The sequence below is a fragment of the Myotis myotis genome, unplaced genomic scaffold, assembly GCF_014108235.1.
Source record: "Myotis myotis isolate mMyoMyo1 unplaced genomic scaffold, mMyoMyo1.p scaffold_m19_p_6, whole genome shotgun sequence".
NCBI classification, from domain to species: domain Eukaryota; kingdom Metazoa; phylum Chordata; class Mammalia; order Chiroptera; family Vespertilionidae; genus Myotis; species Myotis myotis.
The window spans coordinates 12994242-13017889 of NW_023416368.1; the positions used below are offsets into that span (position 1 = coordinate 12994242).

A 23648-nucleotide genomic window follows, 5' to 3' on the forward strand; every position below is an offset into this window, starting at 1 on the left:
ACTTGCCTAAGATGGCGTATTTTAAAAGTATTTAGCTGTACCGGGCAGCCATCACAGTCCGTGTTTTCTGCTGTGACAGAAAATGTCAAAATTTTAAAAATAAATAGGTAATTAGCCATATTTGGGGGGAAAATACAACACACCTCTTCATGTATCAGCAGTCCCTCAGTGGTAAGTTAGTTTTCAAACATATGGTGGCACAGCAGTGGGAATCCTGTTTCATCAGCTTGTATGTTCTTGTGGAAACTTGGGCCACCTGGTACAACAAGAATCTAGGGCCGCATAGAGCCAGGGGCAGGGGCCATGCTTCTAGTCAATGAGCTGTAGTTGGAACAGCACCAGCTACGTGTCCAACTTTGAAAACCGGAAACTTGCTGGCTTCATGTGACCCAGGAATAAAACAGAAGCTCCCATACAAGTGGATGGTGCTTATCTGTGCTACTCGGAGAGGCGGTATAAAGTTTTGCAGAAGACAAAATGGATTCCAGACCTTGTCTCACCATGAGATACTGTGCAATTAACCTGTGTGAGCCTCCGTTTCTTCTCCTGCACAATGGGAATAAATAGGCTTTAATTCACTGAATTGATGTAAATATTAAATAATATATGTAGACACTTATCAAAATACTTAACTAATGCTAAATAACAAGTGTTTACTAATATTAAGACCAAATCATTTTGCTCACTTTAACTGCTCTTGGTAGAAATATTTTGAAAGGTGTCACACACACTCTTCTGATATTTTTTTACTTTTAAATTTTATTTTTCAGTAACAGCATTCAATACTATTTGTATTAGCTTTAGGTGTATAGCACAGTGGTTAGGCAATCATATACATTTCAAAGTGTTCCCGATATTTCAAGTACACAACTAGACGATACATAGTTATTACAATATTGTTGACTAAATTGCCTATGGTTTACTTTACATGCTTGTGAATGTTTTGTAGCTACCAATTAGTACGTTTTAATCCCTTCACCTTTTTCACCCAACCCCCTCATCTCCCTCCCTTCTGGCATCCATCAGTCTGTTCTCTTTATCTTATAAGCCTATTTCTATTTTGTTTCTTCATTTATTTTGTTCTTTTGATTCCACATAAAACTGAACTAATATGGTATTTGTCTTTCTCTGTCTGGCTTATTTTGCTTAGCATAATACCTTCTAGGTCCATCCATGCTATCACAATGGTAAAGATTGCATTTGTTTATGGCTGAGTAATACTCCATTATATATATGTACTACCATATTTTAATCCACTTGTCTATTGATGGATACTTGGGTCACTTCCATATCTTGACTATTGTAAATAATGTGGCAATAAAGGGGTGCAATAGTCCTTAGAATTAGTGTTTTGGGTTTCTTCAGATATGTAAGTTCCATTTTTATTTTTTGAGGCAACTCCATGCTGCTTTCCATAGTGGCTGCACCAATCTGCATTTCCACGAGCAGTTCATAGGATTCCCTTTTCTCCACATTCTCACCTTGTTGTTTATGGTTTATTGATGGTAGCCATTCTGACAGATGTGAGGTGATATCTCATTGTGGTTTTAATGTGCATATCTCTGATAATTAGTGATGTTGAGCAGCTTTTTCTAACTCTACTGGACATCTGTATTTCCTATTTGGAGAAATATCTATTCAGGTCCTCTATCCACTTTTTAAGTAGATTGTTTGTATGACATTGAGTTATCTGAGTTCTTTATAAATTTTGGCTATTAACCCCTTGTCAGATATGTCATTGGGGAATATCTCCTCCCATTTAGTAGTTTGTCTTTTTGTTTTGTTGATGGTTTCCTTTGCTGTGTAAAACTTTTTAGTTTTCTGTAGTCCCATTGTTTACTGTTTATTTTGTTTCTCTTGCTGAGAGATATGTCAGAAATATTGCTGAGAGAAATGTCAGAGATTTTACTGCCTATGTTTTTGCCTATAATTTTTTTGGTTTCAAGTCTTACATTTAAATCTTTAATCTATTTTGAATTTATTCTTATGTATGGTGTAAGTAGGTGGTATGGTTTTATTTTTTTCTTTTCAAGTTTCTAATTTTTCTGACGCCATTTATTGAATAGACCATCTTTACCCCATTGTATGTTCTTGCCTCCTTTGTCATAGAGATGTGGGTTTATTTCTGGGCTCACTATTCTATATCATGAAAACATTTAAAATTATTATAACATAATAGGAATTTAGATTGTTTGATGATTTTGTAAATCATCTTATCAAATTCCCATTATAAAGATGTAGAACTGGAGGCCCAGAGAAGTAAGTGACTTGCCCATGGGTTCCCTAATCTAGTGCAGGAGTCTATTCTGATGCACGGATGGCATCAGACCCTGAGCTGCATGCTTTCCTTCTATAATGAGGGCGGTGTGCCCAATGCACAGTGAGCCCATGATTTTGAAGCTGCTTTTTATATCCCTATGTATCACTGTCATTTCTATTTTTGGTCTGACTCTGAAGCCCCCTTTTTTTCACATTTCACTCCTCTTGTTCGCTTTGAGCTAAGAAACAAATTAATTAGTGTGAACTAGGTTTAAAATATGAGTACGTAGGCTTTGAGTGAAGGTGGAGTGACTTTGCTATGAGTAAAATACTTGCCCTACAATACTTTTATTTTGGTGTATATTTTTGAATATTCTACAGTCATGGATGATGGCGGGAGCTGAGGGAATTCTAGGCTAAGCATCAGGTTATTAGCTTTCTGAAAAATTAAAATCCCTAGAAAAGGAAACTACATACAGATAAAAGTAAAGCATTGTTCCATTAACATTTGGATAATGCAAAAATCAGACATTTAAAATGAATAAGTTACTATGAGCACCAAAATTATATATATATATATATATATATATATATATATATATATATATATCTCCAAGAATTAACTGAATTGTGAGATTTTAATGTGTTCAATTACAACTAAATGTAGAAGTTGAACAAAGGAGGTAGTCTTGCAATACAATTGAGAAATAAGCAAATTAATTTTAGAAATGGAGGAAAAGTCTATTTGACTGTTATCTTTCTGCCTCTGTACTTGAGGCCTCCAGTCTGGAAGAATCCCCATTCACAGGGACATTCTGCTATCATTGCGCCAGTCTTCCACTTCCCCCAGCATTTACCCACATGCTCACAAGCACGTGCAGTCAGAAAGCTGAATGTAGCTCAGGTTCTGGGGGACTGAACAATGGTCAGCATTGAGTTTTCTGGGACAGAAAGCATCAGACTGCCGAAATCATAGGGTAAGGATATTATTAAGTCCTAACATGTAATAAAATAACCAAGCTTTATGCAAAGCTCTTTGACAGCGTGCCCTCTGGGTGACTATCAACACACATCAGTCAAATGTCTAATAGTGATATGTGGCTTTCTTTTGTTTTATTTTTGGTGTGATAGCACTCATTTTACTTTTGGACCAGTTAATATTTGTTGTAAGCTAGTCCATGATTACATATTTCATAGAGCTGACAGGGAATGCTTTTAACCTTAAATTTACCAATTGTATCTTAGCACCTAATACTAGCATATAGTAAGATGCTATGATGATGACACTAATACTGTAGACAATAATTTACTATGGCACCTTATATGTGCCAGACACTGTTCTTAGCAATTTACAGATGTAAACTCATTTGATGATAACGTATGGAAATGGGATTTAGCCAGTAAGTGCTTTCTGACAAGCCTCCCTGCTCCTGTATGTCTTCCCCACCAGAGTGTATATCTCCTCAACATCAACCATTAAGGAAGCATTTTAAAGGGCTGAAGCTGGACACCAGAATAATTTAGGTTGCAGTCTGTGCTCCTGTCTGAGCCACTGTCTCTTAGTTGCAAATCCACCCTTCTATACTTTATCTCACTGGCGCTAAACTGCAGTTTTTATTTCTCTTTTTAAGATGCCTCCTGTTCAGTTCTGAGAATAGGAGGCGCCACAGGAAGGCAAGGCAGAAGGAAAATGAAGGGACTTCCCCATTCCATTCCAAGGCTGTCCTTGCATAAGGACTGTCCTGATAAAGACCCTCAGCTCCACAAGCAGCATGTGGTTCAGCCTCTAGCTTCTCTTTGCATTCCCAGGACCAGCCTCATCATGCCCCAGGCATTGTCCCCTTCCTGAATGTCTGGGCCCTATGTCCTTGGGAGTCTTCCCCAAGGTGATAACCCCATCACGTTATTTTCCTTCTCTACCCCTCAGAAGAGTAGCTTTTTCTTTATCTGAACTGTACTTGATACCAGAAGATTCTGAGATTTATTTGGTCATTCCCATGCCCTTTAATGAACACTGATGTCCTTTCCAATGGGAAATGAAGTATTAGTAATTCATAATATGAAGTCACATCACATGTAATTAAAATGATTGCTTCTTTTTGATTGCAATGAAATATCCTGAGAACCAAGTGAACCTCAAACTTTAACTTTTATAATACTTATGATGTCTGTGAGAGTTGTGTGAGATGGCCTCTCTTGACATATCTGGAGAGTGTACAGACATAAAAGGATAAGTTCAAGGGTTTTCATTCTCAGTTCAAATAGTAGATAACAATAGAGCTTTTATGGGAGTTTTAAAATAATCCCTTGTTTCTTGTAGATGCAGGGCTGACTTCTCATAAAAAGTAGAGGCATATTTTATTTATGCGGATTGTAGAGTTATAAGTCAGCATCTTACACTAGCCATGACTCTCATGAGAAAGGACATTAATTGAGAAGGAGAGTGAGGCTGAACCGTGTATGGTGACATATGAGTGGACTTGAATAATGCTGAGAATCTGAGAACCCTAAGGCTTTCTAGGACTTTCTTAGTAATGGAAGCAATTGACCTTCCTGGATTATCCTATAAGTCTTAGTCATTCTGAAAGGTAAACTCCAAATCAACTAGGTGAGATGCTGACTGACAAAAAGCATAGCAAAAGAAAGCTATTTATATCAACTACAGTCATGTAAATAATTATAGAAATGGGGACTATACAAGCTATGCATATATTATTCCTTGTTTGCTACTATTTTCATGAGGAAAAATACAGCTCTATCTATCCATAAAAATCACATGGATATTTAGACATATTGATACTTGTATATATTGAATACTTTCTTTGGACCTCCTTCCCTCTCCCCTTACTATTTTATATAAAGGTTCTTTCATCATGAATGGGTTTATAATTGAGTTTGGGGGAAAAAAAATATTCAGGTGGCACTGTAATTTTGTTGAAGATTAAATATCATCACCCAGAAATGGATACTGTGATTGTTGCTTAGAGATGGATATAATGACTGTTGGTATCTTGTATCTCCTTTTTTGGACAAATGATGAGGGCATTTTTGTTTGTATGAAGGATAGCTTCACCTTACTATTGAGAAAAAGTATAAATACAGAAGTGTATATGTGGCGCAGAATAACCAAAGAGGGGAATTATGTCAGTTATGAAGCATTGATCTGTCAGTTCAATATCCAACCTTCTATACTCTAGTTTGAGATATTGGGGCTGGAACTGTAATTTTCATTTCTTTTCTGCCACTAGGATATCTGTCAGGTTCTTCCAATAGGAGGCACTGCAGAAAGACTAGAATGCAGGTGAAAAGAGAAAGGAATGTTCTCCCTTTTGTTACTTGCTTTGCTTTTATTTATTTTATTTTTTTAGTTAGTTTTGTTTTTTTCTTTATTGATTAAGTATTACATATGTGTCCTTATCACCCATTGCCCACCCAACCCCCCACTCATGCCCTCACCCCCCTGTTGTCTGTGTCCATTGGTTAGGCTTATATGCATACATAAAAGTCCTTTGGTTGATCTCTTTCCCTTACCCCCACCCTCCCCCACCTTCCCTCTGAGGTCTGATGGTCTGATTGATGCTTCTCTGTCTCTGGATCTGTTTTTGTTCATCAGTTTCTGTTGTTCATTATATTCCATAAATGAGTGAGATCATGTGATATTAATCTTTCTCTGACTGGCTTATTTTGCTTAGCATAATGCTCTCCAGTTCCATCCATGCTGTTGCAAATGGTATGAATTCCTTCTTTTTTACTGCAGCGTAGTATTCCATTGTGTAGATGTACCACAGTTTTTTAATCCACTCATAGGCTGTTTCCAAATCTTAGCTATGGTAAATTGTGCCACTATGAACATAGGGGTGCATATATCCTTTCTGATTGGTGTTTCTAGTTTCTTGGGATATATTCCTACATTGTAATAATAGTTAATTCAGTCTCCATATTTGGGCACAACCAGAACCAGCCTTATTATGCCATCCCAAAGGAACCAGTTTCAGCCAAACAGTCTCCTCCTTGTGATTGGGATCCCAAATATACAAGTGTTCTCTCCTGCACAATCCTGAGATACTAGGGGCCTGTGGGGTCTAAGAGGCCTAAGACTCAGCTATGAGGAGCCCCTCTTCTGATTACCTGCCACACCAGTGTCATTCAGGTGGCACCCTGCCCTTGGAAGTCTAATCCCAGCTCTGGGGTTTCCTTCTTTGAGCTGCTACTTCCTAAAAGAGAAGCAGGCCCTGTATCATTAGACTAACTTAATTTTGATAGAAAAGGATAGCAATGAGACAAACGAAAGGACCTTCAAAGGACTTCCACCCCAGCCCCTACTTCTATAGATTAAAATAGCACGAAGTCTCCCAGAAACCAAGAGATTTGGTCTTGAAGTTAATTAATAGGGAAGTTAGATGGAGATTTCAGTCTCCTCGTGCTTAGTAGAGTGTTGTTTCTATTAAAATCTAATTTGTTTGGCTATAGAATTTTTGCAATTTTTCTAATAAAATCAGGAGTAGTAATTCCAAAATATATCTTTCTGGGTTAGAGCTGAGAATGATCTCAGTAATATTTAAGACCCGACAACAGCTAATGAGGGGTTGATGGATTTGGACAGATTGAAATTCATGCTTTCTTTTACTCCTAGTTCCTGTTTCCCTAAGGCTATTTATTCTTTATGAGGGAAACATGGCTTGCTTTAGATTCAGGAAGAGCTGGGGTGATAGAAAGGGAGAATACTCTCATTTTTTTCAGCTTTACTGAGATATAATTGACAACTAAAATTCCAAGACACTTTAAGTACACACATGATGATTTGATACATGTGCATTGTGAAATGATTCCCCTCATTGATTTAGTTAACACATCCATCACCTCATATATAAATACTAGAGGCCTGATGCATGAAATTCGTGCAAGAGTAGGCCCTCACAGCCCTGGCTTCGTTCTGAAGGTTGTCTGGAAGGTTGTCCAGATGGTTGTTCTACTGTTCGTCCATTTGGCCAATTTGCATATTATGCTTTTATTATTATAGACATATATGCTTACCTTTTTGTGTGTGAGGGAGAAAATTCAAGTTCTACTCTCATCAATTTTCAGTTATACAATACAATATTAAACTACAGTCACCATGTTATACATTAGATCATCAGGCATTATTCATCTCATAACTGAACGTGTGTTGGGTGAGCAGAAAGAGATGAAGAATTAACTATTTTAATTAAAACTCAAGTTTTTCTTTAGAGCTAGGTGACTGAGTCTGGTCTTCCCCTATCTTCTATCTGTTAGAATCTCCAGGAACACTAACATTGGGGTAGAGGTAACCACTTCATTTCTCTGAATTTAAAGAAATTCTGCTGCCTAGCTTTATTAGACAGATCCAGATAACCATGTTCCTTCTTGTTTTATTTAGTGGTATACTCAGAAATATAGAAAATACAAGATATAACCACAGTCATAATATAGAAGGCTGCCTTATAATTACTATGTTTTCTTATAACTTCATGGAATTATGATGAGCATATTATTTTAAAAAGAAAGCTTAATAAGATAAAGCAACACTGTACTACAGTCCAGCTAAAGCTATGTGCACATCATACATAATTTATGACCTATGTATAATTCATATGTATACAAACACCATACTTTATTGAGGCAAAATAGCACAGCAAGGTTAAAAACAGATGGTTAAGCTCAATACAGGCTTTACAATGCCACTGGAAGACATTTTACTGGTATAAAGACCTCCAACATGCTGATATTTACCTATTTATAAATATTTAGACTACTTATATTTTTCTCTCTTGAAAACTAAGCCAAAATAAACATATTTTAAGACAACCTTTGGAATTGTCAGCCTTTCTTATTTTATCTGCTTTGTGGTATATGCTATTCACAATGACAATCAAAATATTGAACAATAAAGGACAAAGATTGGAAATTCACCTTGAATCCATCTTCTTATAAAATTTTTCTCTAGTGTACACAAAAGTTATATTTTTATTACATTTACTGGGGTGACATTACTTGATAAGATCTTATAGATTTCAAGTATACATTTCTATGATACATGATCTGTATACTGCATTGTATACCCACCACCCAAAGTCTTACTTTTCAGAAACCTTCAACTTCCAGTTTTGAGGAGTTATATTATTGCTTTTTAGCTCCTATCTACTTACTAAAAGCTACGTGTTAAAGATTTTCAATTTTGATTTCATGTTCAGAAAAGCATCTATCTACACAAGTCTCAATGCTATTTTTTTTTTAATTCTCAAAATAACTTATATAATACAGGGAGTCTTGTCTGCAAGCTATTCAACACTGCTACTCACTTCCATTGTATCTTTTGAAAGATAAACTATCCAGTATACAAGGTTGAATCCTGCAAAGGCGACTGGGAAGAGAATCCGAGAATACTGGTCTATTTTACTGGTGCCTCCATCGGCTGGAGAGAGTGGTGGGGGTGTGACAGGTGTTGAAGGTAAGATGGGAGCTCTAGTGAGGACTTTGCTGGCTTCAGGGGATGGGACTATTGGCAAGGTCAGGGAGCTGATTCTTTTCTTCAGGTAGTACTTGGAGTCAGGATGCTGTAGATAAAAGGCAAATATTAAGCTTAAGTAAGGAATAGAGATCACTTATTTAGATTCATTTTTTCATTATTGATAGATATTTAGTGACTATTTCCCTATGATGTAAAGACAAAAAAAAATCATCAAGTCCTTATAGTATTTGATGGTGTTACTTTTCCAAGAAAGTAGTAAAATAATTTAAAAAAGAAATGATTTGCTTTCGTCCAGCATCTTATAAATTAATACATCAGCAATTAATGTTAAGCATGTTCCACATATCAGAAACTGTGTTGAGATTGTACCATTAGGAGGACATGAGTAAGGTTGCAAAAGCTTATCCACCCTCTGGTTATGGTTAAGCCTGCTAAGCTTAACTTAAGGGGCTATGAGTTTGGGCAATGAAGGGGGTTTCCATTTGGAATATTTGTTAACATAAGAAAATAATAGCTTGGTTAATTGATACCATACATCTAGATACATTCCCAGCATGCATCATCTTCTTCACACATTCATAAATTTGAACCAGCTGAGATTAAAGAAATATATATATATGAAGGTGCTCATTTGTGTCAAAAGCCAGAGACAAAGTATAAAACTGCCCTTCGATTGAGTAGGATGACTCTTTGACTGTTCATCCCTTGAAGTACAGCTGCCTCTTCGTTCAGAAGTTCTGTCTTGAGAGCTTTCTGCTTCCCATTCAGAATTTCTCCACTGGTTTCCTTCTATCTCAAGTGACCAGAAAATGATTCATTTACTCCCCTCAGAATTGTCATATCTGGTTTCTCTATCATTAAAATTTCTGTTCTATTGAAATCATAAGACAACCAGTCTTAATCTTGGAAGGAATATTTAGCACATGAATTGATAGATGAGAAAGACAAGGTCCAGATAGGAGAAATGCACTGCCCCCACTCCCACCCCTCCAGCCCCTGTTGCACAGCTGGTGATACATTTCAGTGCTTGTTTCATACCCAGATTTTCTCGTCTCTAGTCTAAGTATTGGGCCTCATTCAGAGATTCCAATCTGTTTGCTTTAGATTCCTTTTATGCCTTTGAAAACTAGGCGCCTTCCTCTGATTCTTCCCTTTAATTATCTCCATCCTGTAAGCCTCACTTGCCTCACCGCCAGGTTGTCCTTGCTGGGTCTCTGCCTTCAAACACTTGCTGTACATCATCCCTGCTCTTCTAAAACCACCTTGTTTCCTCCCTGGCAGCAAAATCAACACTTTGTTGCCTGGCAGGGTATATTCCTCACGTGGCAGATGCCTGTGGCTTTAGCCAGCAACCCCGCTGCCCCCGGGAGAGGGAGCCACCTCCCCTCTGCTGGTTGAGCCACAGGACCAGCGCGACCCACCGAGGTGGTGACATTTGCACTGTGGGAAACAACTGCCCAAAGAGCCTCTCCTCCCTGCATCCCCCTTCTTGAATGTTGCTGTGATTTGTCAGTGAGTATCTAAGTAATAATAGTCTTCATAGAAAGTTCAAGCCCCGTATGCTTTTAGGAGACGTGGGGAAATCTATTTCTTCACCAAAAGCTAAAAAAGAATCTGTGTACTCAAGTCTAATTCGATATGAACGTGGTGAGTTTCAAGCAAGTATCTTTATTTGTTGTCTATTGGCCCAGGATTGTGCTAGCCACTCAGGTCAGAATTAAATAAATCATGGGTCCTGGAGGTAGAAAATAACTTAAAGTATAGATAGACCAGTCTGCTGGTCTAGGACAGGAAATAAGTGATACTTTCTATGAAAAATATGTGACAGCTGCCCAGCTGGCCTGGATCAGTGGTTGAGCATTGACCTAGGAACCAGGAGGTCCCATTTCAATTCCCGGTCAGGGCACATGCCCAGGTTGCAGGCTTGATCCCCAGTGTGGGACGTGCAGGAGGCAGCTGATCAATGATTATCTCTTATCATTAATGATTCTATCTCTCTCTCCCTCTCCCTTCCTCTCTGAAATCAACAAAAATATATATTTTTTTTAAAAAATATGGGACAGCTAAGGACCACTGTGCTGAAATTCACCAGACACGGTGTGGATAAGACCAGAGTGGTGGTAGTTTGGTCTCCATGGTCTTAGAGAAGACGTATAGCATCATCTTACAAGAGCTTTTATCACATTTCTCACACTTTAATTTGAATTTTCATTCAGTAAATATTTCATTAGTATATTCCTTTTCTGACCCAGCGAAATGTGTCACTGTTTCATTCTACAAAAAAAAAGTATCCTCCTCCCAGATGGATGGCCCATTAAAGTCTTTTACTCTAGTAACATTTCTAAGGGTCATGATGACGTCACAGGAGGGCAAGCCTTTAGAGCAGATTTTCTTCCTGAATTTGTCTTGACTTTTAATAGAACACATTGCCTCTCTGAAACCTGTATTATTTTTTTCTTTTTTAGGGAGAAAGGGGGCAGGCATTAAAAAGTTTATTGACATGAGAAAGTGATTGTAAAACATAACATGCCATAAAAATGTAAGGCATTGTTTCATCTCTCCCTCTTTTTAAGAGATGTGGGGACAAAATTATTTGTCAATTTCTTGGCATTGCCACAGTGTCACAAATGACTTAAAATGAGGTTGCCAAGTACACCTTGTCCAGAGTTAACCAATATCATTCAAGACCACACACCATGAAAATTTTAAGCACAGTGTTATTAGCCTGGAATTAAATGTCCCCTACAATAGGATGACACCTTTCCTCATTGTTTTCCCCAAATCATCTCTGTGGAGAGTTGCTTACATGTTAAGAGGACAGGAGAGTCAGAAAGCCCTGGGTTGCAAGTCCATGTATACTACTGAGCTGCTATGACTTAGAAATGCCACAGATTCCATATACTCTCCCTAAGCCTCAATGTACTATCTTTAAAGTTAGGGACAGTGTTCTTTAATTTCTTTGAAAGTGTTCTCTTTCTTTCCTTTAAGAATTTGAGAAAGACTTTTATACACACACACACACACACACACACACACACACACACACACACACTTTGTATACTTTTTGCCTGCCTAGCTGCTACAGCTCTTTTAGCTATTATAAAATACTTCCCTTTAAATATTATTTCTGTTATGCCTTATCTCCTTTCCTGACATTAATGGTAGATGGCATATTCTTGCCATACATAAGTGTTCCACAGTGCCTGGCTAGTGCATGGAACATAGTATATGCTGAATAAACATATGCTGAATCAACAGATGAATGAATACCTAAACATTTTTCAAGGTTTCTTTCCGTAGACAGGCAAAGAGAAAGGAGCCAAAGGTCTTATGATTATTTTATATCTCAGTACGTTATTTTACATTACGTTGTAGGTACCGGATCTAAATGCTTGCTATTGACAAGCACTGCACAGCACTCTGCATGCATTATTTTGTTTATCCCTAGAAGGAATCTATCATGTAATAATGTTATTTTCATTTTAGAGGTGAACAAATGGAGTCTTAAGCAGAAAGCTCACACAAGTAGTAAGTGGCAGCACCTGAATTCAGTCCCTCTCAGATTCCAAAGATCACACTCAACAATTATTATTTCTTCCCATCAGCTTTATGATTTAGAGCACGGTTTCTCAGCCACAGGGCTATCAATGTTCTGAGTAGGATAAATATTTGTTGTGGGGACTGTCCTGTACATCATGGGGTGTTGAGCAGCATCTCTGTCCTCTAGCCACAAGATGCCTATAGTACCCCTCCCTCCGCTTCTTCCCAGAGTTATGACAACCATAAATATCTCCAGACCTTACCAATATCCTCTGGAGGGGAGGGGGGGGGATTCGCCTACCATTGAGAATATCCGCTTTACAGTTACAACTGTCCCACAGCCCAAAGGTGACTGGGGGGATTTCTAACAGGAAGCAAAAACATATGCTCAAGGAAATGTATGACACCTGGCTAAGGCACACACTGGATAATCAACTCCTGGATAATTGGGAATTCATCGTACAGGAGACTGGACGCCAATTTAGAAGAATCACATTGAATTTCTGAAATGAAAAGAAAGCCAATTTTCCAAGCCATTCAGCTCCAGGTTTTCATCAGACCCTGCCTGCCTGCTCATTGTAAGCTCCGCAGCTTCAGTTGATGGTGAAATAGGCTTTTGTCGGAGTCCAGATGAGGGCTCAGCTTGGGGCTGTCACAGCTTTGAGTGGAACACCTGTGGTTTTGAATTCTTCTACGGCCCCCTGCTGCCAAGTGCCATCCTGCTCTGGGTATTTTAAGAGCACAGCTTTGTTTTAAGTAACACCATATTGCAAAGATACTTTGAATCAAACTGGACTTTAAGGCCATCAGTATTTGCTGTAGGGATAAGGCATCTGGGGGGTACTTAGAGCAATTCAGATACAATGTTCAGTGAGTCTAACACATTCCAGAGAAGGGGGCAATGGGTTACCTCTCAAGAGAGATTCTAGCTGGGGGCTGCATTACTCAAAGGACTAGCATTGCATCTGCTCCTAGAACAAGCAAAAGAGGGGCATCAAAAATAAGAGAAAATGTTTTTTAAACATTTAGTGTTTGACATTTCTTTAAACTGTCCTATTGTATTAGCCTATCATATCACTGTAGAGAAAATAAGAACTCCATCCAGTTTTCCTGCATTTATGCTACAGCTGGTAGAACTGGAAACAGAGCTGAACCCAAAAATTCTAGAGAGAAGCAGCTTATTGGCAGCAATCTGGTGGGTCAGTGGTGCGAGGGGCATGTCTGGAAACCATATTGGAATGTTTGGAGGGTGAAGAATGGAATATTAGATGAGGATTTGATAGAAGATATGGGGGAAAAGCTAACCACCCATATCCCTCACCTAATCCACCCCTCAGTCTTGAAAAGTCCAACAATGGCACAGCCATGAGAAGGGGCACCATGATGGTCTTAATTCAACCCTTCATTCTATTGAGGAATGGTGGTACTCAAATCTTGGCAATATTTGGAACAAAGGAGGTAAATCTTTCAGTATTCTGTACTCCATAGGGTCACATGGTAATGGCCCAGCAGACATTCCAACCTTGTAAAGGGAAGAGGCCCTATTGATGTTACTCATTAATGTATCCTCAGCATTCTACAAAGGATCTGGCACATAAAAGTACTTACAAAAATTCAATGGGTAGATTCTCAATAAATGGGTACTAGGTGAAAAGAAAAATGAATAAATGAATAAACAATGTAATCAGTATAACTATAGCCATTGTCCAGACTAATGACATTTTGGTCAATTTTGTTTGTAGATTATTTACCAAGGACATCATACCTCCTCTGAAAAAGAAAAGCCACATTTGATGCCTTGATGGGGGGGAGAGGGGGAGGGGGTTGTGGGGAGGTGATTCTCTTAGGAACAAGTAATGAGAGCTTGGACTTTTAAAATAGTAAGGAAGTTAGCAAAACATTCAAAAAGAGATCAAGGTCCAAACTTGGTTTTGCATGCAGAATAGTATACCTCAAATGCAAGTTCTGAAATACAAAGACAGAAATCGCTCTCTAATGCCTAGATAACCTACCAGATAAAAACAGTAAGGAAAAATACCATATAAATACAAGAGAAATTGTGGATAATTCCTTCTCAAAACCCAAATAAAATAAAGTCTCCAGTTCCAAATGCCTTAAAAACAGAAAACTAATTAGTCTATAAGTACTTCTGAGGATTCAGTTTTATGCGTTTCGTCCTGTTTGAGTACTGGATTTAAAATGCCTGAATTTCTTGTCATTATCTATAATAACAAAAGCGTAATATGCTAATTAGACCAGATATCCTTCCGGAAGACCTTCCAGATGAAGCCAGGGCTGCGAGGGAAGCCTGGGTCCCGGGTGCCAGAGGGAAGCTGGTGCCAGCAGCCGGGGGAAGGAAGGCCTGCTCTTCCATGAATTTCTTGCATTGGGCCTCTAGTTATATTGTATTTTAAGGTCAAAATCAGTGATACACTTTTCTCTACATTTATTATAAGAAGTTGCTTATGAAAAGCAGTGAGTCTTTTAAAATATAAAACTTAGAATCATAAAATATTCAAACTCTTATTTCATTTCAGCTTCACCATTGGCATGCTATTTCAATGTCCAAGTTACTCAAGTAATGTTGTTTTGATTACAACTGGATAGGCATTTTTAAATGTCATGATATTTGAAAGGAAAAAATGACCTCGCAATCATAATATACCATTGTGTTGTATAATTTTTGTTCTGCTATGTTGTATAAGACAAGCGTCCAAGTTTTGACATAAATAAGTAAAATGTAAATATTCTATGTAATCATCTATATTTATTTTTGACATCTACAAGATTTGTATTGGTAAGTTTAATTTTTGTTTTTTATTTTTATGCTTTGATCTAGCCTTTCAGAAATGAAATTCTTCTTTTCATTGCCTTAAATATTTTAAGTAGAGCCAGGTTTAGAAATATATTATTCATAAGAAACACGTCAACTTGCAAAAAAAGGTACTTTGAGTTGATTTAAATGCAATATTGTAACCAGCTTCCCAAAGGATTGCAGAAGATAGTTTATATGAAGGCCTGAGATCTTAAATTTCATCTTATTAATAAATTATACCTTTAAAATAAAGGCTAAAGGAATAGTAACCATACTTTCTCCAAGGATTTAAAATCATATTCCTCTCAGTAATATATATTTCAAAAGAGTTAAAGAAGTTGGTCTTCCTTTTTATTTCTACATTAGATCAATGAGCATGTTCAAAGTCATCAGAGTTATTTTTTTACCCTGTTTCTCATGAATTTCTCTTTTAATTTTTACCATTTCTCAAGTAATAAACTGTTAAACTGAATTCTTATAAACATTAATTCTTCCTTTATGGATGTATGTTAGTATATAACCTTTGGACAATATTTTGATTATATACCTATGTAAATACAGATGGTTTATAGCATAATCACTTATTTTTACTAACAAAATAATTCTCAAAAACATTTGGAATTTTTTTGAAAAAAGTGATTTTCAAGTGTTTTGGGCTAAATCTTCAGACTAACATTTTTGTTATAAAATTTATATTTTTATCACCTTTCAAAACATATCTACATTTAAAAAACACACACACATCATTATGTCAAGGGAAGAATTTTGGGAATGACCTCACCTACATTCTGAAAACATTGTATGTTTCAGTGTTTGAGGAATTGCTGGGGAGGGGAGGGCCTCTGTACAGTTTGTGGATATCAAGAGTTCTAAAATCAATTTCTAGTTTTTCTACCAACTAGTAACTAATAATTTCCTCTGTTTTCAATTTGTAAGTGAAAATCATTGGACTATATTACATGACCTGTTTTTTAGTTAGTGATAATTCAAGAAAAAAATATTTACATTATATATTTCCATTTATCATGGGAATAGCCTTATTTTATTCCTTGAAGAAAATGTAAATTCTCAAACAAGTTTCTTAGTTTATCAAAGAGAAAAGTTTAAGTAAAAAATTATCATTCTTTAGCTGATAGATGCCTGAGTATTTGAGAAGTAGAGTACACATAGCCTTATAATTTTTATCATAAGAATTAACCAAGAATTAGCTGGACTGTATGTGGTTCTACAGAATTTTCAAGAGAATTGATCAATTACAAGGAAATTTTCAGTTGATATATCCACATTACTAAATTTTATAGAGCAAAATTTTTCTCTTTTCAGGAGTCACTGTTTTGACTTTGTATTCATACAAAAATGTATACTTGTCAATTCTATAATCCATTTAAAAAGTTTGTGCAACTTAATTGTTGAGAGAATTCACTGATATGTAAAGTTGAAATTTGGGGACACATTTATGACCCTTGAATTATTAATGCTGTCATTTGTTTCTTACTCAAAGCACCTTTGGGGACCAGAGCTTAGCCACAGCAAGTCTAAACTGAATTGTATAGGTATTTCTCACTGAGCATAAGTCTTTGACTAAAACCATACTTATATCAATGTTTTCATATATGAATATGAGAATGTTTTCATATGCTTCAAAAACTTGGCTTATGACTCAGCATTCACAGAACCTAATACTCACATCCTGTCCTCATGGATGAAACCAGCAAGCAGATTTCCGATAACAATTGTCCGTTCCTTCAGAGTCCCTGTTTATTTCCTTCAGGCTCTGAAGTCTCAAAGGCTCATTAAAAACATTATTTTTTTTTTTTTACTTTATTCTCCCTAGTTGGTTTAAGTGAACCTGTCCAAAGCAAGCATCTAAAGGCTAAGAAGAATTTTCTTGTCTCTGAGAGCTTGGGACCTGCCAGTACTAATGAGGGTGATGAAAGAGACATGCCAAAAGTTTAGGTCAAAGATAAGTGAAGGATTGTTACTTGGCTTTTTTCTGTGAAATTAGAAAAGAAGTTGGCCTGGAACTAGGCTTATGTAACTCGTGCTCAACTAGTACTACTTTTGGACTATTTTGTTATTTGTGATCACCGTTTGGATTACCTTTTTTATATGGTGGGTAAGATTAGTAAAATAAACAATTACCAAGACAATTTCAGTTTCCAAGGGTTCCACTGCTTTTGATATTGTCGCTGGGGGTGAGGCTGCAGTCTGTGTCTTTCTTTTGGCCTTTTGTGTCTGAAGATTGGTGAAGTAGTTGACAGCTGCAAACTCAATAAGAGCAGAGAAGACAAAAGCGAAGCACACAGCTATGAACCAGTCCATGGCGGTCGCATAGGACACTTTGGGCAAGGAGTGCCGGGCACTGATGCTTAAAGTGGTCATGGTCAAAACAGTGGTGATCCCTGAAATGAAAAAGAATAAGAAATGCAGAATTAGCATTTAGAATCCAATAAGAAGATGAAATGAGAACATGTTGTTGGCGAGGATTAAACACTCTCCAAATGTAATTTTTGTTATTGTTTCATTGCTTTATAATTGTTCACAATTATTATGATAGGTATTATCATTTTTGTATCCGTTCATACCTAGTGCAGTGACCTGTACATTATAATAACTCAAAACATATTTTTTGAATTGATTTAGCTTAACTGTTATAAAATTTAAGTCATGAAAAATTTTAGTTGTTTACTTCTTTAGAAAACTTAAAGCATATTATCACTAAAGTAATAAAACCTTGAACTTCTGATCAATTTTAATAGCTGATAATATCTTTGATTATATTTAAGAGCTCTGTCTGGTATCTATACTAATAAAAGGGTAATATGCTAATTGAACCAGACATCTTCCGGACATCCTTACAGACGTTCTTCTGGACAAAGCCACGGTGGTGGGGGCCAAGGCAGAGGCAGTTAGGGGTGCTCAGGCTGGCAGGGGAGAGCAGTTAGGGGCAATCAGGCAGGCAGGCAGGTGAATGGTTAGGAGCCGATGGTCCTGGATTGAGAGAAGAATGTCTGACTGCTGGTTTAGGCCCAATCCCTTATCCCCTGAGTGGTCCCAGATTGGAGAGGGTGTAGGCTGGGCTGAGGAACACTCCCCCCCCACACACATGAATTTTGTGCACCGGGCCTCTAGTGAATAATACTCATAAATTGGGTTTCTCAACTTTTTTAATATTTCTAGCTTGGTTTTATAAAGTAAAGTACTTTCTCACAAGAAAATAATTTTGATATTCATCTGCCAGCAGCTTTCTGTCTTGAATTCTGAGTTGGGGAATTTATATAATTTGAATATGGTCAACATTGTAATATAGCTATTCTTTTATAATTTGTATAAAGAGATCTATTTTAATATAGTAAATTAAAAAGTCAAAATTCATCTGATATTTCAGTTCAACTTTAGTCTTCCTTAGGAACTGCCAAATTGGTAATCATAACAATGCATAAAAGGTTAATATTGTTAGTGCTGATATTTTCTGTTATATCTCATTTTACTTTCTTTCATCAAAACTAGTGGTGGTTCTATTCATTATAAATAGGACTAAATATTTAGGTTGAAACATGGGAAATTAGTAATACTTAACTATTTTTAGACATAGAAAAAGAGCAATTTTTTATGGTTCAACCTAATAAAAGTGAGATACAATGTATATGATATAGGTTCAAAAAACTTAGCCTTTTTATGGATTTACATGTAGGTTTTAACTTTCGGCACTCTCTTGGTTCTGAAAAATAAAGATTTTTTTTTTAAAACCCTACTAAGTAGGACATATGAAAGTCACAGGAAACCAACAGAATTCTCACTGAGACAAATTTTTTGTTGATTCACCACACAGCTTGTAATAAGATAAGGGTCATTTTACCTGATACATGTGTCTGAATGAGATATGCGTCTATTTCCTTTGTGGACTGAAAAAGTGCACTGGTGTGAATATTTCCCTAAAATACCCAAGGCATGAGAGCTGGAGGATGAATGGAAATAGAGTCCAAAGAGTGAAGCATACCAAAGACAGTTCTGGCGGGAACAGACTCCTTATTAATCCAGAAAGACACCTGGGAAAGAATGACGGTCATAATGCAAGGTGTATATATCTGAATCATGAAGTAGCCCATCTTCCTTTGCAAATGGAAATTAACTGTCATTATTACGTATTCACCTGTTGGAAGACACATACATCAGTATTATTTCTGTTGATAGTGTGTAAAAAGAATACAGCTGGGAATAAACCTCTCAGGTTTTTAAATTAACATGGGCCAGGAGAAAATAAGCAAAGGCTTATTTTAGTGAATGACAAATGCATTAATCATCAGATGATAGATACATCTGCTCACTGTTTTCAGTGGGGTTCTTTGTGTCATTTGCATCCAAAACTATTCATTTCAAGGATATACAAATTTTTACATGCACATGGTTGCAAAATCAATTTTAAAGAAAACTACTCATCACTTCAAAACATCAAGCTTATCTGAGGATGGCTAATGCAAAGGAAGAAGAAATAGATATTTTGAAGATGCCTCTGGAGTCACTTTGCATCCATGCATTGGTCGAATTCTCACCTGTGTTAGATTTAATCGTCTCACTCGATGCTGTTTGTCCAATCAGATCATACTGGAGGAGGCTCGAAGATTCCTCTGGGACTTCGACTGAGTAAAGTGGTCCTTTTTTCCATGTGTATATGATTTCACTTTTGGGGTAGGCATCTGCATTTTTTAAACAAATTAAACATAATAGTGAATCTGACTAGTAGTGGGTTTTTCTTTCAAAGAAAATTTTGTTCGTATAAAAAGGAAATACAGACATGAACTTTCTTTACTGCTTTTCTTTAATCTGAGTAACTGAAAGCTCTGATGGTGACAGATATGATTAAGTAAGTATATTCCAGGAATCACACTTTGAATGTCATAGTTATATTTCTCTTTTGCTTTCCAGTCTCTGACTAAAACCAAATAATGGCATACTTTAATGCAGTTTTTGACTCTTAGAAGCATTTTGTAACTTACAACTCCCAAACTTGAGTGGGCAAGCATGCCCATCCATTGGAAAGTTAACCAGCCTCATAGGACAGTCGGCATTGATGGTAAGCCTAGGAACATTGAAGTGAAAGGTTCTGAGTTAGTATGATGGACACATGAGTTGGGCAGAGGCAGTAGAATTGGCAAAAAACCTTACCTCATGGTGTAGAGAATGGTTCCGTTCTGCATTATTCTGAAGAGTTTATTAGGAGTTGTCATATTGTGAGCAATTGATTTTTTGCCATTCCTGAAAAAAGTGTCAGGTGTCCAGATTTTACTGACCATCAGGTTATTCAAACTCAGAATCTCAGTTGGCCCTCTAAACTTCAACCTCTCATCAGTCCAAGTCTGCCGGAAGAAAACATCCATGGTATACTCCTAAGAGAAAATAAGATATTCATGCAGGCTGGGCAGATGGTTTATTAGAATAGTTTATTCACCAGCTTATCTACCCAATCCTAAAACTTAAGGAACGAAGCAAATTTTTATGGCAATAACCTATCAGGAAAGTTAAATTTCAGTGAATTGTTATTTTTCTCCAAGTTTGTATTATCATATAAGATAGTGCTGTGCTGTGCAAATTTCCCTCCTTAACGTTGACCATCCTCAACATACTTCTGTTTCTGTCACCCATCTCTTCACTATCAACTTTTCAATACCTCCATCCTTAATTTAGAAGAAAAATATGAAAAGATAAACACTCTAGGTTTTGTGCTGCCCTCCTTACCATCAATTAGGCTAACCATTCCCCTTAGCAATTCATTCACCTTCAAAGGTGTCTGCGAGCATCATGATAACATTTAGTTCCAAGGATAAAATTTACTTGATGAGCAGGCTCTTACTGCACATCATAATTATTTTATATGTTTTCAGAGAACATAAAAGCAAATGTTACCATGAATAATCAGAATGAATATTATTCAAGTATGCACAATAATAATTATGAGTTTTAATGTGTGGCTTTTATTAAATAACATTAAGATACTAAGAATTATGATAAGGGTTATTGCAAAAGTCAATGATAAATAACAATGTGATTATATCAAAATATTGACAATAATTGCTTTGCTTACTTCATGTGTTCTTTTACTAGACCTATTACTACAAATAGAGATTATATTTTAATATCTAATTTGACACAGTAGATTCATATAATAATGATTCAGGCTATCACAAGGCTCTATTGTACAAAAAGAAAGGAGACAAATGCAAAAAGTTCCAAGTATCCCCAGATATCAAATAATACAGTAGAATATGGTTGTGCTTATTTATACATAGGTGACTCAGTACACAAATGAAAAATATGGTAGTGAAATAATTGAAGATTCTGATCTTAAGACATTTGCCTCTTAAATAAAGTCCCTATCTCCTCATCGTTCTTATTTTCTTTCTTTTAACTTTTTCCTCTTTTATTTCTGCCTTTTTCTTCCTTTATTTTCTTCTTTTTTCTTTTCTTATCAACTCAAAAAGCAGACCATGAAAAAGTCTCTAACAACTGTTTATCTAAAATTATATTTCCCTAATAAAATGCAATGAGGCACTTCTTTACAAAGTTATGCTCATTTCAGTTTTAGTATTTATATTTTACTTTTAGGAGGAAATTCTACCTAAGAACTATGAAAGCATATTATAGTCTACTTTGTTCTAGGAGGCTAGGTCAGTTTCATTGCCACTTACTATAAATATCCTTTGATGAATACTGCCATCTGTACCTGGAGCAGAGGCCCCAGAACACCTACTGGTCTATTCACTACATAAAAGGTAGACAGCATGGGCCTTTCCAAGTGACTCCCTTCACTCTTTTAATTAAATATACTAGAAATGATGTGCTACAAAAAAAATCTATGTTTTAACTTTCATGGATATTCTCAATATACTCTGACATGGTACCTTTGCTGATTTTTCATTTTGCTACTCCAAACATTTACTAAGACTTCAGAAAGATGTGAAAGATCTTCTCTTTGTAGAGAAGAATCAGCGCATGACATGTGGATGGAAGAGGGGAGAGGAGGTCCAATTATAAAATCCCTCAGATTAAAGTGCTCAAGCAGAGCCCTTGGTGAAGGAGGTTAAGCCAGGAATCTGCTCTAATGGCCATGCCCTCCCAGCATGAGTTCACATGGTGCATTATGGTGCTTGGTAACAGCCTGTTATCATTAGTTCTGGGTCCTGGTCCTCTCTCCCCCTAAGTCAAGTTGCCCTCCTCACTCAGAACTCACTCACCATCTCCACATCTGACACGGGCCCAAAACTGGTCACGTAAATGTCTGTTTTGACTTCAGTGACAGCACCTGAAATTAGCCCAGAAGGATGGGGGCAGTTATCACCAGGGAAGTTGTTGAAGGATCTGAACTTAATGACTACAGCAAAGCCCCTTCTCACAGCTGGAATCTCCAACCCATCCTTAAGTCCCAGTAGTGGGGTCCTTGAATTTTTCAACTCTAAAAATTCATACCAGTTGCCTTATTTTGAATTTAATCTGGTCAATTTGAGGAATTTAAGGAAAAGAAAAGAACTAGGGGAGAACTCTAAAAAAAACACCAATAACTAACTGATAGATTTAATGGGACAAATGCTATGAAAACAGTGTTTCACATGGACAATCTCATTCAACACTTACACAACTCTATCAGGTAAGCACTGTTCATACACTCACACTACAGTTGAGGAAATTGAAGCTGAAAGAGTTCAAATAACTCACATGTAAGGTCTCTAATTGAAGAGGGGCAGATAGTGGATGGGAATACACACATGGCCTCTCTCCAGGACCCCTGCCTTGGAATGGCAGTAAGGGGGAAGGAGTACAGATGCTTGGTCTACTAAAGGATATTGCCTCTCACCTCCAAATCCCGGCCGTAGCCGATTGTCATAGCCTTCAAGCAAGTTGTCCAGGATGCGACTGATGTTCTTTGAGTAGGCATTTCCTTCATCTTCAAAGTCCCCTTGGACATTTTCTACCCTGTGAGTAGACAGTCAATGATCGCCACTCCCAGTCTCAGAGAATATTAGCTGCTCAATCACCTGTGTCTTCCCCACCACGGCCAATGCCACACCACCCGGCTTCTTTCATGGTTTGGTATAGAAGCCACCCAATGGGTGTGTGTTTCTCCTTTCCTCTGAGCTAAAAGGAAAAAATCAGGAAAACGATTTTACTCACCATAAAATAATGTACAGCCAGGGCAGAGGTGACGCCATTCTGCAGTGCCCTGAAATGCCCACTTTGCCTTCCTCCTGGTTTGTCTTCCCGAGCAACCAGCTCCCCTTTGCCAATCAACTAGAGCAACCTTCTGGACCCCCTCATGTCTCTTTTCCTTGTCTGCATCCAGCCAGTAATCCAGTAGATGCTGAGGTTGCCAGACAAGTTTTGAGGGGGTCCCCCTTGTTCTTTTTTCATGTGGAACACGGTGGTTTGTATTCTCAGACTATGTTCTGATGGACACCCAGCCTCCTCCGCCTGACTGGTTTGGGAAATGAGCGTCGGCAGGGACAGGACAGTGCATGGTTGGAGAGCAGTGACAATAATCGAATAAGGCAT

General features: G+C 37.2%; 1 protein-coding gene across 1 annotated transcript; it reads right to left on the reverse strand.

Annotated features, from left to right (window-relative positions):
- Positions 1-8558: 8558 nt before the first annotated feature.
- Positions 8559-23308, reverse strand: GABRA6 (gamma-aminobutyric acid type A receptor subunit alpha6). The gene is made up of 9 exons (XM_036314541.1): positions 23271-23308; positions 22954-23072; positions 22337-22404; positions 20271-20491; positions 20102-20184; positions 19658-19801; positions 19105-19257; positions 17247-17506; positions 8559-8834 (listed from the first exon to the last, which is right to left on the reverse strand). Exons 1-9 carry the CDS (start codon positions 23306-23308, stop codon positions 8559-8561), a joined length of 1362 nt encoding a protein of 453 aa, XP_036170434.1.
- Positions 23309-23648: the final 340 nt, after the last annotated feature.

What these genes read in the sequence shown, in the direction of transcription:
- GABRA6 (XM_036314541.1), bottom strand. Translation starts at nt 23,308, where the DNA reads ATGGCGTCACCTCTGCCCTGGCTGTACATTATTTTATG. An exon ending in GCTACGGCCGGGATTTGGAG is followed by an intron (nt 22,405 to 22,953) that starts GTGAGAGGCAAT and finishes GGCTAATTTCAG; the next exon opens with GTGCTGTCACTGAAGTCAAA. An exon ending in GACGATTAAATCTAACACAG is followed by an intron (nt 19,258 to 19,657) that starts GTGAGAATTCGA and finishes GTCTTCCAACAG; the next exon opens with GTGAATACGTAATAATGACA.